The sequence below is a fragment of the Rattus rattus genome, chromosome 2, assembly GCF_011064425.1.
Source record: "Rattus rattus isolate New Zealand chromosome 2, Rrattus_CSIRO_v1, whole genome shotgun sequence".
NCBI lineage: Eukaryota > Metazoa > Chordata > Mammalia > Rodentia > Muridae > Rattus > Rattus rattus.
In genome coordinates, this window is record NC_046155.1 from 108,885,189 (window position 1) to 108,900,285 (window position 15,097).

At 40.8% G+C, this 15,097-nt stretch overlaps 1 protein-coding gene across 1 annotated transcript in view; it reads right to left on the reverse strand.

Annotated features, from left to right (window-relative positions):
• The window catches only part of Dlg2 (discs large MAGUK scaffold protein 2), a 1,821,467-nt gene that overhangs the window by 141,381 nt on the left and 1,664,989 nt on the right, over positions 1–15,097 (reverse strand). Inside the window, 1 exon segment of the mRNA XM_032895287.1 lies at positions 5,485–5,599. Coding sequence (XP_032751178.1) covers positions 5,485–5,599 — 115 coding nt within the window.

Consider the following 15,097-nt stretch of genomic DNA (forward strand, 5'->3'; position numbering starts at 1 on the left):
TAACTCAAAGAAGGATAGATACTCCTGATTGGTGGGCTGAGATAATATAGAATAATAAAAGATTTTTTTAAAGGTACTTGATTGAAGAAAGCCTCATGACAGATATTTCCCTCTATTTCTACTTCCTCTCTTATGTCAATCACAACCCCCTTCAAAACTAGCTACAGTAGCAAGAGTTTGAGATCCCTGGGGGTACTGCATTGCTAATGTAGGGAAGTGCTTTTTCCTGCTTGACTGGGTACCAAGTTGTTGACCTGGAACTCTTCTGTGTATCTGTAAGCCATACATCATGATCCACTGAGGAGTTATTAAGTCAAGTCAGTCAGCTGCGACCATCACTGAGCACAGAGAGACTGATCACAAAGAATGGAAAACAATGATGTATGCACTATACACAAGCAAAAGAGTACTGCTGAGTCCTGAAATTCCTTCCTCTCTAGGCATGCTTCTCTTTACAGGGCCACGAGAAAGAATGAATGGCCTTCATTCTATACGTCAAAATATTGAAACAGTCTCTCAAATATTGTGCATGAAGAAGCAGTCAAAACTCCAGAAATTTCTCTGTCTAAATGTAGTGTCTGTTCCACTACATTTAACTGCTGTCCTGGTTCCTACTAGATGGTGAGTTTCCTGTATGCAGAAGACATGATTTTTGGCTGAGTCCTTTGTTCCCGTTATGAGTTTAGGAGCAGAATAGATAGTTAAAAGATGCTCTATGACTGAGAGATAAGCGCAGCACTCAGAGCTCTGATTGTTAAATCCAAGTTCCTAGCAAAGACACTGGTTGCTTGCTGGAAGTCTCACTATCCTTTATTAACAAATGGACGTAGGGCAAAATTTTCTTCAATGTGACCTTTCACTCCCAAGTGATAGATACATGTATCTGTTTTTCTCTCTGAACTCCTGTCTTCTCCCAGTTATCTGAGTGTTTTTAATGCCTTTAAAGGAAGTTTCTTCTCTAGACATCTGTGCCTCTATGGGAATTAAAACCATCTGTCTCTGACCATAGTTCTCTTAGCAGCAAGGAAAGCCATGTTCTTTGTAAAGTTGCTTTTTACTGGCTGGTGGGCAGAAGGGGACGCCACCTATGAACAGATGAATTCAGTCACTCCACCTGTTTGCTCTTTTGCTCATGTGGACAGCTTTGATGACATGAAATAAACCCCACATTAGAGCAGCTCTGGGGATTAAGTACGTCTACTGGAGAACTACTAATGTACTTGCCTAATACTCTGAAAATTAGTTAACACTTTAACACTTCGGTTTCCTTCATTTTTCGATACTATGTTTGTAATCCAGGCTCTCTTACAGGCTATGTGAGAACTGTACTGTTGGATTATATTCCCAGCCAACGTTATCTGTTGTTAAGACTTCAAATATAGACTTCCACAATGCAGGAAACATAAAAGTCACAAAGTGAAAGCACATTGAATCACCCCTATACAGTATGTAGAGAATTATGAGTGTCAATTGATTTTATTCGTATACTGCTCCCACATCACTCCAGTGAAATAATTGCAACTAGATTGAAAATCTTTTAAGTCAGTTTAAAGCTCCGTTTGAGCCAGGTAGTGCTGGTTACTTTCCCTCATTTCAAGAGTTCAGGGAAACAAAGTGCTACCACTTGGGAGGATCATGTATGTTCACCAGAGGGATAAGGCCAGCTTCAGAAGGCTCAGGAGATGCTGCACCCTCCCAAACAGGGCGGTGGTGTGTGTGTGTGTGTGTGTGTGTGTGTGTGTGTGTGTGTGTGTGTGTGTGTGTAACTCTAAGACAAAGTAGAAGTTATACGAACTAGGCAAATATTGAATTTTTTATCCTAGCTCAAAATTTTGTGAATTCTCTGATTTAGTTTTTTTTTTTTTTTTTTTTTACTTCTTGCAAATATATGGATAATATCAGGGAAAGCCTAGCCTAAACATATATTCCGTATGGCCCTAAAGTGGTGTGCTTGAGTTTCACCCCTCATTCATCTGTGTGTCCAATACAGCACTGGCCAGAAAAGACTGGCAACCACAGCTAAAATATATTCATTAGCTGGAACCTATGAACTAAGATGGGGGGAGATGGAACAAAGTGGGCAGAAACGTAGGCCTGGTGGGAGAGTCGACTGTCATAGCAGCTGTGGGATTCCCAGGGAAATGTGTTTTCTTCTTGGTCCTCAGAGCAGACCTTGTAATAACTAAGGTTCCTTCTGGCATTTAGAGTAAGGTAAGCAAGACAAGTAAAATAATACTCCAAGATGTCATTTGCAGACCAGAAAGACATACTCATTACTTTATACTTCTATAGTCAAGAAACCCTGCTACTCGTTTATTTTGAGAGAGTGAGTAGTTGATGTTCTAAAATAAACACAGACAAATTTGGTACAGTTCCTGTAGGCATGCTCCAGATATGGCAAGTGTCTCCGGGGACGTTTTTGGTAAGGACTCTGTTTGGGCTCTGCTAGTCCATTTTACATCCTCTCTTCCTTTGTTGGTCTGTTTTACTCATTGTGGGAGAACAAGGCTAGGAGCCCTTAGAGTTCTTGTTCTAGGGTCTTACTGTGTTTGGCCTTTGTTTCCTCTACTACTCTGTCTCTCAGACATCATTAGATACTAAGGCTGTCTCTGAAGGTATGACAGGTTGGAATTTTAGAAGACCAAATACAAGATTTTAATATTAAAGAGATTTTTTTCTGGGAAATTTCATATGGAAGTGTGTTTAAGTCTCACTTAAGAACGTGCTTTTAAGATTAAAACAGAGACAGAAGGAACACCCATTCAGAGCCTGCCTCACATGTGGCCCATACATATACAGCCACCCAATTAGACAAGATGGATGAAGCAAAGAAGTGCAGGCCGACAGGAGCCGGATGTAGATCTCTCCTGAGAGACACAGCCAGAATACAGCAAATACAGAGGCGAATGCCAGCAGCAAAACACTGAACTGAGAATAGGACCCCTGTTGAAGGAATCAGAGAAAGAACTGGAAGAGCTTGAAGGGGCTCGTGACCCCTTATGAACAACAATGCCAAGCAAGCAGAGCTTCCAGGGACTAAGCCACTACCTAAAGACTATACATGGACTGACCCTGGAGTCTGACCTCATATCCTAGTAAGATCACCAGTGGAAGGGGAAGCCCTTGGTCCTGCTAAGACTGAACCCCCAGTGAACTAGATTGTTGTGGGAGGGCGGCAATGGGGGGAGGATGGGGAGGGGAACACCCATAAAGAAGGGGAGGGGGAGGGGTTAGGGGGATGTTGGCCCAGAAACCAGGAAAGGGAATAACACTTGAAATGTAAATAAGAAATACTTAAGTTAATAAAAAAAAGTAATAAAAAAAAAAGAAAGAAAGCAGGGAGAGTAACCCATAAAGAACAGCTGGTAAGGAGCACTCCTCCATGGCGTCTGCTTCAGTTCCTGCCTGAGCTTCTGCCCTGACTCTCTGGATGATGGACTACAAACTGTAGCTGAAATAAAACCTTCATCCCCCCCCAAAAAAAACAAAAGAATGTGCTTTTAAAATGATCTATCAGTTTAATTTCCAATTTTCTTTTATATTATATTTTTGTTTACCACTTCTCAGCATGAAGATTTGACTCTAATCGATAATACTTTGAAATATGTCTTGATTTTATGTATCATAGCCTTTGATTTAATTTTCTACAACTTAAAAACTTTTAACCTATTCCTCTTCATCAAATTTTTTTCTACTGCATTAACAACCATTATTAACTCCATTTTTAATAGCATCAACATTGATGATTTTCCTCTGCAGTTTGAGTCTATAAAGTCATTTAGTTGACTGATTTGCCTGGGTACTCTTACCTAAACTTTTTTTCCTGTTTGCTACCCCAAAGTAAAACATTGGATTTTTCAAAATAATTTTTATTATGAATACTAGTGATTATAACACAAGTATTGAGAAGAAAAATAGATACAAATTGACTTAACTTATATTTCATTTGTGATGCCACTATAAGACATTTTCTGAGGTAGTTCTCCATGTTTCCTTCCATGGACAATAACATACTTCAAAAAAAATCTAGAATATAGTTGGCAGATTAACAATATATCTGTTAGATTGATCTGTCTGTCTGTCATCATCATATATCATATTTTTTAAAGTCCAAGAGTCTTGAGGCATAGAAACTCTTCAGAATATACTGACATTCTATGATGGCCAGAACATCCAGCAAATTAAGGCTCCTGAGAACCTGCCAATTCTGAAATTGGTCTTTTATTTTCTTCTTGCCATGAACGATACACAAGAAAGCTAAAGTCAACTTTATAGACCTTTGGAATTCAGACAAGTCCAACTCATATGCATCATTTAGCATATCTATCACAGTGAGGAGATGTGGTCTTAGCTGCCAGTCTGATCCTGGACCAGAGCTGGCAGTGGACATACAAACAGTGAGGACTTGTTTCCTCCGAAGAGTACATACATTCATTCTAACCACATAAGGAGCCATAGTCCCTCTAAGATGAGATCATAGTTCAGTCCCCAGGACCCACATGGTAGAAGCATATTTACATGTGCATGTGTGTGGATACACACACACACACACACACACACACACACACCACACCACATGCAGGAACACACTCACACATAGATGACATTTAGATGTAGTACAGGAGCTAGTATTAGGAAGTAGACCATGCTGTACTTGAGTACCTACAGACCTCACTCAAGGTTTCCATGAAGATAAAATGCTGACAGCCCTTTTCAAGTCACTCACTGTGTAGCCAAGGCTAGTATGGAACTTACTACATTTTCCAGTTGCTCTTAATCTTGTGGTAGTCTCCATGCCTCCATTTCGTAAGTACTGAAATTATAGGTTTGAGTTACCACACCGGGCTAATTAATATGTTTTAGGTAGTGGGGAAATAAACTATTATGGTCTGAGAAACAACTGGTATTGAGATTTTACTGAAGAAAAAGTATTTCCACCAGAACATTCAGGAAAACAAGCAATACATATAACTATTGGACAGAACAGCTGATTTCTAATAAATACTTATGAGCTGACATACTCTCACCCTGGAAGTTCAGGAAATACTAAGGAATAGTTTCTCCCAAGACCGACTGCAAGCAAATATCTAGAGCTTCAGTCATTAATTCACCCAATGTTACACTTTAATATTTTAATATTTTTAATATTATCAAGGAATAATTTGAGAGTTGGATACGGTGTATATACTTGTGTTTCTAATACCAAGAAAGTTCTAGAATTTGTTAACTTGAGCTACATAGACAGATTCCCCCTCTTTTCATCTTTTTCAAGAGAAAAAAATTGAAAACATAAGATTCGTTAAGAGTTTTGACCTAATAACATTTTAAGAATTATGTGGAAATGGTTAAATGCAAGGCCTTTGAGCATAAGTGCAGGACGAACATGGGCTAATTAGAACATAGGAATGACATTTTTAAGCCAGTAGTTTTTAAACCAGTAGTTCAGAACTAGTTCATCCTATTCAAGAATGTTCTGATGCCTACCTGACATACAGGGAGCGTTTCTGATTGGTTCGAAGGGACCCGGACCCGGAACTCATGCTGTGGTTCATCATCTGCTCTCGCAGGTCATGGATTTTGGCCTCGAATCGAGCGTAATCTGAGAATGAGGAAAAAGATGGTAAGTTTGGTTCTGTGCCTTCGGAGAGTCAGACGCGCTGTATGGACAAGGTTACTGACCACCATTATTGTTAATTCCTTATCCAGTACCAGGCAGATGCTCAACTTCAGAACAGTAGGTCTGCTTACTAGTGCTTTTTACTCACAGATTCACAGGAAGAAAAGGACCCCGGCATTCCCAACTTGTGAGATGTTTAAGATTCCATCCAGCCCTTACTTAGTTTCCTGTTTCTCAAAACTATGGCACATCATCCTAACTAGGATATTGAAATGGACACGATCTATTAATTTCAATCAGATTTTCTCAGTTCCACTTCTACTCAAGTACGTTTGTGTGTGAAAGAGAGAAAAAAGATAAAGAGGGAGAGACAGAGACAAAGAGACAGAGAGACAGAACAACAGAGAGACACAGAGGAATAGAAAGAGAAGAGATAGAGAGGTAGACAGAAAAAGAGTGATAGACACATATTAAGAAAGAGGCCTTTAATGTAGTCCTAGCTAATCTAAACCTTGTGTAGACCAGGCTGGCCTCTGCCTCTGAGTGCTGGCCTTAACCATGTGTGTCACCACTCCAGTTGTTCACCAGCACATTTAAAACTGATTTGATTTCCAATTCAGTGTACAGCTTTCATGAGAACAAAGATAACTAATGTAATAAAAGTTGTTTTCCTAGAGAGTGTTCCAAATTATTTTTATAAAGGATTTATTTTATTTTTATTTATCTGTGTATGCATGACTATATATGAATACACACTGTGGTTATCTGGAAATTCAGCAAGTGATCTTAAGTGCTGGGCCATCTCTCCAGCCTTGTGTTTCAAACACTGTATAATTAAGAAGTTCTAGGAAGAACTTTTTTTTAATCTCATGTTGCACGTATTGATAATTGTGAAATGGCTTTACCTAAAAGCCTTGGCAACAGTTAACAGAATACTAAGTTCGGAATGTAAAACACAAATGTCTGTGCTCTGAAGATTAAAAAGGCACGTAATAGTTGGCTTAGTTATTTTTGGTGCTGAAGTCCATTCTGGAATTACCATGATTTGGCAGACTTTGTGCTAATAATTCATCCTTAAATGGCTAAATAAGCAAAATATAGACTTAATCAAATAGTTCATCTAAAATCTATCGACTTTTCTGTAAAACACTGTACTTCATTCCAAGGGAAAACTAAAGAGCACTATTGTCAGCAGATTTACCCCATCTGAGCTAGCTGTGTTTTTTGCTCTCTAGAAGGATCAACTAATATTTATAATGGATCACACCGTATCCAGTGCACACTGGGCTTTGTGGGCATCTCTTTGCTCGGTCATAAAATGAAGTCTAGAGATATCATGAAAGCCCCAACTACAGGAACACACAAGAGAGATGGAAAGGCCTCAGCTTTCTTTCTCACAGATGTTCTTCCCCAAATGCTTATTGGGAATACATGTGAGTATGTATGTGAGCACATGATCACACACACACACACACACACACACACACACACACACACACACACACTCATTCAATCTATGGATTGTGCTAAATTTTTTTCTCCCTTTTAAATAGTGTAACATGGATGGCTAGTTACTTTCCACCAAATCTATAAACATGATTTTCCTTAATTACATTCTTTATTTACATTCTTTATTACATTGTTTATTTAACTAGCCCTATGTCTTTAGGTTTTAGGTCTGTGCTGCTTTTCATGATGTAAATAAGTATCTTATTGTATGTGTGTGTTTTTTTTTTTAGAATAAATCGCTATGGCACCACAATTAAAGGCACTGGTCAATACGTTACATAACAGTCCTACAGTCCCCATGTTTTTATGTTTTCAAAATAGATCTTTTTATATAACTCAGGCTGCCATGGGACTCGGTGTGTATATGTAGCACAGTCTGCCTTGAACTTGTGTTCTTCCTATCTCAGTCTTCTCCGTGCTAGAATTATAGGAATGTATTTCCACATTGTAAAGAAAAAGCAAACAAAAACATAAAAGAAAACAACAAGAAAACCAGTCGTTGATTTGTTTGGGGACACAGAGTGGGAACTTCCAGCTTCCTCAGATCCCTGTCCTATGACTACTCTCTGAAGCTTAAGTATCAGCCGTGAATGTCAATCCATCTCATGGAGACATAGGACTCTGCTTCACAACCAGAGAGACATGAAAGATGAGAAACCATCTACAAGCAGCACCTCACCTGTGAGCTACATTACTACCTCTACCAATCACAGCACTGCCCCATCACAGCACTGCCTCTACCAATCACAGCACTGCCCCATCACAGCACTGCCTCTACCAATCACAGCACTGCCTCTACCAATCAGCACTGCCTCTACCAATCACAGCACTGCCCCATCACAGCTGCCTCTACCAATCACAGCACTGCCCCATCACAGCACTGCCTCTACCAATCACAGCACTGCCCCATCACAGCACTGCCTCTACCAATCACAGCACTGCCTCTACCAATCAGCACTGCCTCTACCAATCACAGCACTGCCCCATCACAGCTGCCTCTACCAATCACAGCACTGCCCCATCACAGCACTGCCTCTACCAATCACAGCACTGCCCCATCACAGCACTGCCTCTACCAATCACAGCACTGCCTCTACCAATCAGCACTGCCTCTACCAATCACAGCACTGCCTCTACCAATCAGCACTGCCTCTACCAATCACAGTACTGCCTCTACCAATCAGCACTGCCTCTACCAATCAGCACTGCCTCTACCAGTCACAGTACTGCCTCTATCACAGCACTGTATTAACCACAGCACTGTATCAATCACATTGATCATTAGACACTCTCTCACAGCGTCTTGCCATTATTTGTGTGGTTACCCTATTCCATTAGCCTCTTAGGACAAGCCCATGTCTCATTGGAGAAATTCTGTATTTATGTCGTGTAATCTGATAGTCCAGAGAAAGTTAATAAGAGGTACAGAGCACCTTTTCAAAATGACTGATCAGTGAATAGGGAATGAGACAAATCACTAGATAAACCTGGTTATCAAATAGCCGTGAGTAAAGGAATTGCCAATTCTCAATAGTATTAGCAAGAGAGGGAAAGAGGCACACATATATCTACATTTCCAAAAGCAAGGGCTCCAGGTTCAAACTTTTTGTTGTTGTTGTTAAATTACCACCACTGCCAAAGCACTTTGCTGTTTTTATTGCTCTCTAGGCTCTCGTCAACTCACTCACGCCATGCACTGAAAACCGTTCTGACACTTAACTTACACACAATTAAGAACATCAATAGACTCTCTCTAAGGGTCTCATTAGGATCACACTACTACAACATGTATTATGACAGGATACTTGCCTTAATAATAAAGCTCATTTGCATTGCTCCATGGCTCATTAGATACCCTGAATACTTTCTGCCATATTCTAATACTTATGCCCTCCTCTGTAGCTCATAACTTACACTGCCTTTGCCTTATCTAGCATCTATCCTATTCTTGCCTGAGCAGTTTAACCCTCAGCTCAATCATGAAACTTGTATTCAAAGGTACTTACCTTTTACCTTTTGGAAGCGAAAACAGAGGCTCACATAATTTAGCCAGTGTCTAAACGATAGGTTTACAGATACAAATGGGGCGGGGGAAGCTGCATGCTTTCAAATTCATAGAGATACACCAAGCTTATAGTTAGAAAGGCTTTAGAAATAAACTAAACACCTTTGCAGACTGTGAGATTCCGAAGTTGCTGTCTTATCAAAATGTATTGAAAATCCACTCACCAAGCTAAAACACAAACAGCTAATACACCCACTCTTATCAACCCAATTTCTTCCTTAACTGCTTCCCCCCTGGCTCTGTTCTCTCCCCTGGAGTATTTTTCAGACAAATTGCTAACACACTTGATTTCAAACCTTTCAAACATTCAACTGAGATTTTGAAAACCTTCTAATCTTTACACCATCTAGCTTGGAGCACGTCCGAACCTGAATGGATTTCGCTTGCAGAATATGAGATTACAGGGATGTGAAGTATGATAATGCTGAGGCAGGGCTCTACAGTAAGAAAGCAACACTCTATCCGGCACTGCCTTGCTCAAAGGGCATCCAGTGAAGGCCGAAACTTTAAATCATTCCGTACTTCTTGTGCCTTTGAAACTAGCAAGAAAGCGCTGAAAAGTAACTTTTAAGTGAAGTGTTCAGAAGGGAGTCAGAAAACGCTGGCTTCAGTGAACTCTTTGTCCCCTCTGCATGAGAAGCTCAGGTACCTTTGTGTTTTTTCCCTATATTCTGAGACATCTGAAGTCAACTGTACATGAAAGCAAGGGACAAACTATCCAGAGGGAGGAAGGAGACCAGATGGTGAGGGTGGAGCAAGAAGAAACCGTAAACAAGGCACAGTAATAACCATGATGGAAGTGCCACAATGAGATCCATTATTTCGAATGCCAACTTAAAAAAATGAAATTACATGAGCAAGCCTACAGACGTTCCAGATGGAGTGGATAAAGCCATCAGCAGAGGCAGCGACAATCAGTAGTACTCAGTGGAAGGGAAGATTTGTTCCTAGAGCGGACCCAGTGACTGTGAGGTTTCAGGGTTCGAAGGGAGCCCTTCTGAGCGTGCTGCTGCAGTCAGATCAGTCAGTATTAACTGAATGGAAGTCGTGCATGGGATTTTACTAAACTCATTTTTAAACAAAACTGTGTCCTATAGAAAATGGGCTTAGTGTATACGTCATATTAGAATTCACTAAGCATTTAAGATATTAATAAATCTGATTGTTTCTAATTGTACTTACTCATTTGACAGTTTAGGCTTTTTTCAATTTTGACGTGATGGTCAATTATATCAGAAAGCTTAAGATTTGGGATTTATAGATGCTTATTGACTTCTTGTCCTACCCATATACCGGCTATACATCATTGGGTAAGTCATTATCCATTCTTGGCTCAATTTTCTTATAAGCAAAACGGCAACAATAATGGTGCCTATCTCAAGATATATTGGGAAGATTTCCATAGTGCTCATGAATCCAAGCAATTGGCTGTTAGTAATGACCGCCATTCCTTGTTCTTATGTGCAATTCATAACCTCCTCTAGTTCATCACTCACAAACATTTTAGGTTCTGTCAAGTAGAATGGAAATAAATCCATGTCTAAAACCCTCTAACTTAGCCTCTCCTTCCCTAGGGTAAAGTACGTGTACCAGGCCAGACAGGAATAAGCAAAAGGCAACCACAGTTTGGGATGCTTGGTCCCTTCTTGATAAAAGTTAAATGGCCCAGAAGATCCTCCTACAAATCCACAGTTACTTGGAGCTCAGAATGATACTGGCCAATTCCAGTATTGCTACAGTTTTCTGCTATATTAGTGGCTTCATCTGTCAGCATTCTCTCAGCACTGACAGACACTCAGGAGGAGAGGTGAGAGGGTCTGCATCGCAGCACACACTACTCAGTGAGAGGGGGCTCTGCAGTGCTCTGATTTCCTTTGCAATTTGTCAAGGTTGAACGAGAAAACCCAGGATACAAAGGAGGAGTATTCTGCTTAATGTACCAGCGTTTAATAGTGCCCAGATGCTTGCATACTTAACTCAAGTCTGTGCTCTTTGAATCTGAGAGAAGGAAAAAACCTTGGCATAAGAAATGAGCACCCCCAAGTGAGCTGGGGGGCGGGCAGCACATCCCTTCACAGTCTTGACTTCATGGAGCAGTCTTAATAGTTGTCAGCTACCAGAAGAGAGAGAGCAGAACAGAGTAGAACTCTAGGAGAGGAGGCCAGATTTCGGGATTAATCATGTCATTTACTAATAATGAGACCTTGGGAATTAACTAAGACTCAGCTAATTCGCCTGTACATTTTGAGGTTTACTTTTCCAACTGGTTTAGAGAATCAAAATGAAATTTGATGTGAAAGAGCTTAACTGTTATTCCCGTGGTGGGTCAGGACAAGTGCATATCCATTCTTTAGTGGCACTGAGGTTGACAGTGGCATCCTTTTCCTGTTTATTCTAAGCATGGGCACAGCCCAGAGAGGGACAGATAAAGCCACTGAAATGTATAGTAGGTTCTATACATCCAAGCCACAGAGGCTGCCTTCCTGCTGAGTTATCCATTCCAGCACTACACCGAAGCTGCTTTGAAGAGCGCCCCTGAGATGTGCCTAAGGGTTTTTACACAGACAGACTTGTGAGAATCTCTTGGTGGTAGCTAAGCTAAGGGATTTGAGCTTCAGTGCCTCACCTGGTGGGACCGGGATACATGCCAGTGGTGTACAGTCGACCGAGGTCACACTATTACTTACTTAGACATGCCTGCTATTGTCATCAGGCCTCAGGAATGGTGGCAGGAAGGGTCACTTCTAAGCACGACCTCAGATTACTACTCCACAGGTACTTTCATTTGTTGTTGGGGCATCTTCCTTTTATTAGTTCCTCAATGTTTCTTCAGCATTGATAACAGGCCACATACAATGCTAACTACGAGGGTACCAAAGTCACTATCTCTAATTCTCATTCTCCTGTGAATTGCAAAAGAGCACCTGCCGTTTAAGCTTCCTTTACACGTAAGGAGTAAGGAGAGCCTTTTTGATGGTAACCACTCCTGGATAAGCTCTCCTCTGCCTTGGAATAAGCTCGGGCAGTCAGCTCTAAGCTACTGCAGACAAACTGGGGCGAGTACAATCTCTATGAAAACCCGCTGGTTATTTACAGTGCGAACAGAGAAACTAGAATTTTAAAGCAGTCTCCCCGAGGCAGAGTTTCTGGAGTCCTGGCTCTGAGAGGGTAGGAAAATCTCCCATCTGCTTAGAGATACTGTTTCCTCCTTTGGGAAAGAAGGAAAGCACCATTGCTCCTACACACTGCCATTCCGAACACCCGGCACGCTGAACTGCATTTTCACGGTTCTAGGCAGTATCGATTTTTAAAGGCACCAGGTATTGATCGCACAGTTTTAAACAAGTGAACAAAGGCTCATTCTGATAACCATAGCTGAAATGTATTTTTGCACAGACATGAACGTGAGTCTTGGCATCAATATATGATAAGGAATTATTTAGACTAGAAAAAACATTTCAAAGGCATATATCACTGTGTGCTCTTTCCCTCTCTCTGCCTCCCTCTCCCTTCCCACTGTCCCTCTCTCTTCACTACACTCTTAAATAGTTACACATAAAGGAGAACATTGGTTGTATTTCACGTTCAAAGAGTAATACATTGCCCAAACCCTTTTATATGATATAAAATTCATTTTATTTACTTGGAGCTCAGTACATATCCAACAGCCCCAATTTCACCACTGATTTCTTTAGTTGCCCTGGGACTTGAAAGCCTGCTAGGCACAGAAGGGGACCAGCCACATTATGTTAGGCTGGAGAGATACTGTTAGAGCTTTGCATGCAAGTCACTTTACAAGTGCTGATGCCTGGAGGGCTGCTGTGCCAATGAACTACTTCTCTGTGACGGCTTCCTTCTTAGCTATACACTTGAATTTCTGCCTGCTGTCAAGAGAGCTGACCTATGGCCACTGGCAGGTCTTTGAGTGTGGAACTTCCCAGGTTGCCTTTTCTGCATAAAGAGTTTTCTAGCCTCTTACTTCAACCCTCAACTTAGTTTATTTTTCGTGCTGCCAACCAGATTCTGAGTTGAAAGAGAGACATGAAATTTTCCATTTCCTCACCCATCTCCCTCGTGTGTGTGTGTGTGTGTGTGTGTGTGTGTGTGTGTGTGTGTGTGTGTGTGTTAGAGATATAGAGATAGGAGAAATGGCAGAAACAGAGGGAGACACAAATGTGAAGAGACTACAAATCAAGCTTGTCAGTATCCACTTTACATCAGAAATTCCAGGCAATCAGAAATTGTATATGTCTCTTGTAAGTCTCTAGTACTGAGCAACTCAGTCATGGATACCATGAGGGCAAGAATGAAGTCCCTTCTTTCTGTCCCTAACTCTGGACAGAGTACAGAACCCAGTTATGACTGGTAAAATGCTAATATGTTTATTGAATTTGATGAGCTGAATGAAGACTAGGAAAAGAAAACTAATTCCCAGCCTTGCCTATTATTGAATGGATCAACCCCGAGTCAAAAACAAAACAAAACAACAAAAACAAAACCAAAAAACCCCAAAAAACAAAAACAAAAATAAAAAAGAAAAACAGAAAAATGAAGCGAATTTTCATAGAAGCTTCTTGGAATTTAGAAACTCCATTTGTCCTAGTAATTGGAAATAGCACTCGGCACACATTTTTGTTGTTAAAACTGACTTAAGTTTGAATCTTCAATGTATTTCTGATTCATGGTGTAGACTTTGCAACCTAGAGAGAGCTTGGTTTCCTTCTCAGTCTGCAAAGAGGGAAGGAGCACATGCTGAATCAGGTGGTCTGGAGGTAAGCATGATAGTTCATGTCTGACATAGTGTGGTCCCAGGACCTGAGTAGGTTCCTGATAAATGGGAGGACAGACAGGTGATACTGCAAAGCACCCCCCCCACTCCCCGTTTTGTAGTCCTTCTCTATAACACGGAGCTAGTGCTGATGTTCGCTTACATTAAGAAGTGACTGTGAGAGTCAGACAAAGACACAAATATAAACACATGACAAATGGAACATCTCATATCATTGTAGTCTTTTCTAAAACTCCTGACTAGAATATTTCCACCTCAATGTTGAAAATTCCTACCCAAAACTGGGGGTTTTAATTTTTGTCTTAACTGTGGAGATGTGAGAGGAACCTGAAGGCCTCGGAAAGGGTTGAGGCCCCACTACATCTTGCCCAGATCTTGTCGATGGAGATTCTCTCTAAAGAATTTGTAGGCAGGGTGAGTGAAAGGCTCAGAGCAGGGAGGTAGAGGCTGTAGTTTGGGGGTGAGCTCATAGCCCATGATGTTTTGGGAGACATTGCCTTGTAGAAAGAATCTCTTATACACTGAGGGGAAGCATCACCTGTCATTAAATTCTGATAGTTTATAAGCTGAGGCAGGAAATAGGAGGTGGAACATCCAGCAAAGAGAAACAAGGTTCTGAGAAAGAGTCAAGAGGTGGGATATTTCACACCAAACTTGGAGGATCAGATGAAACTGAGGAGAGGTAATTAGCATTATGGCAGACTTAGACTAGTGTAAATGGGATAATTGAGTTACAATCTAGGGAAAAGAGCCAAGTCTTATGGCTTAGGTATTTTATTGACAGGTAATACTTAATACACAGTACATAAGAGACTCTTTCTTCAGTGCCTTCTGACCTAAGAAACCACATAGGCTTTCCGTGGTACACACCAATTTCAAGTCTTTCATGGAGTTGTCCCTGCTCCTTTGTATACAAACCATGGTGTTTGGAGCGGGAATACTCTTGCTTCACCTTCCTATGTCCTACAATAATTATCAGTTAGATCTTACCCAGTAAAATGAGTAATAATCTTGCCAAATAGAAACAAGAGAGAAAGTAGGTCTGGCTGTAGATGTAATCAGGATTATTCAGTCTCCTTGAATGAGTCGAGAGACACAAATGTCTGTCTTTGTTTTT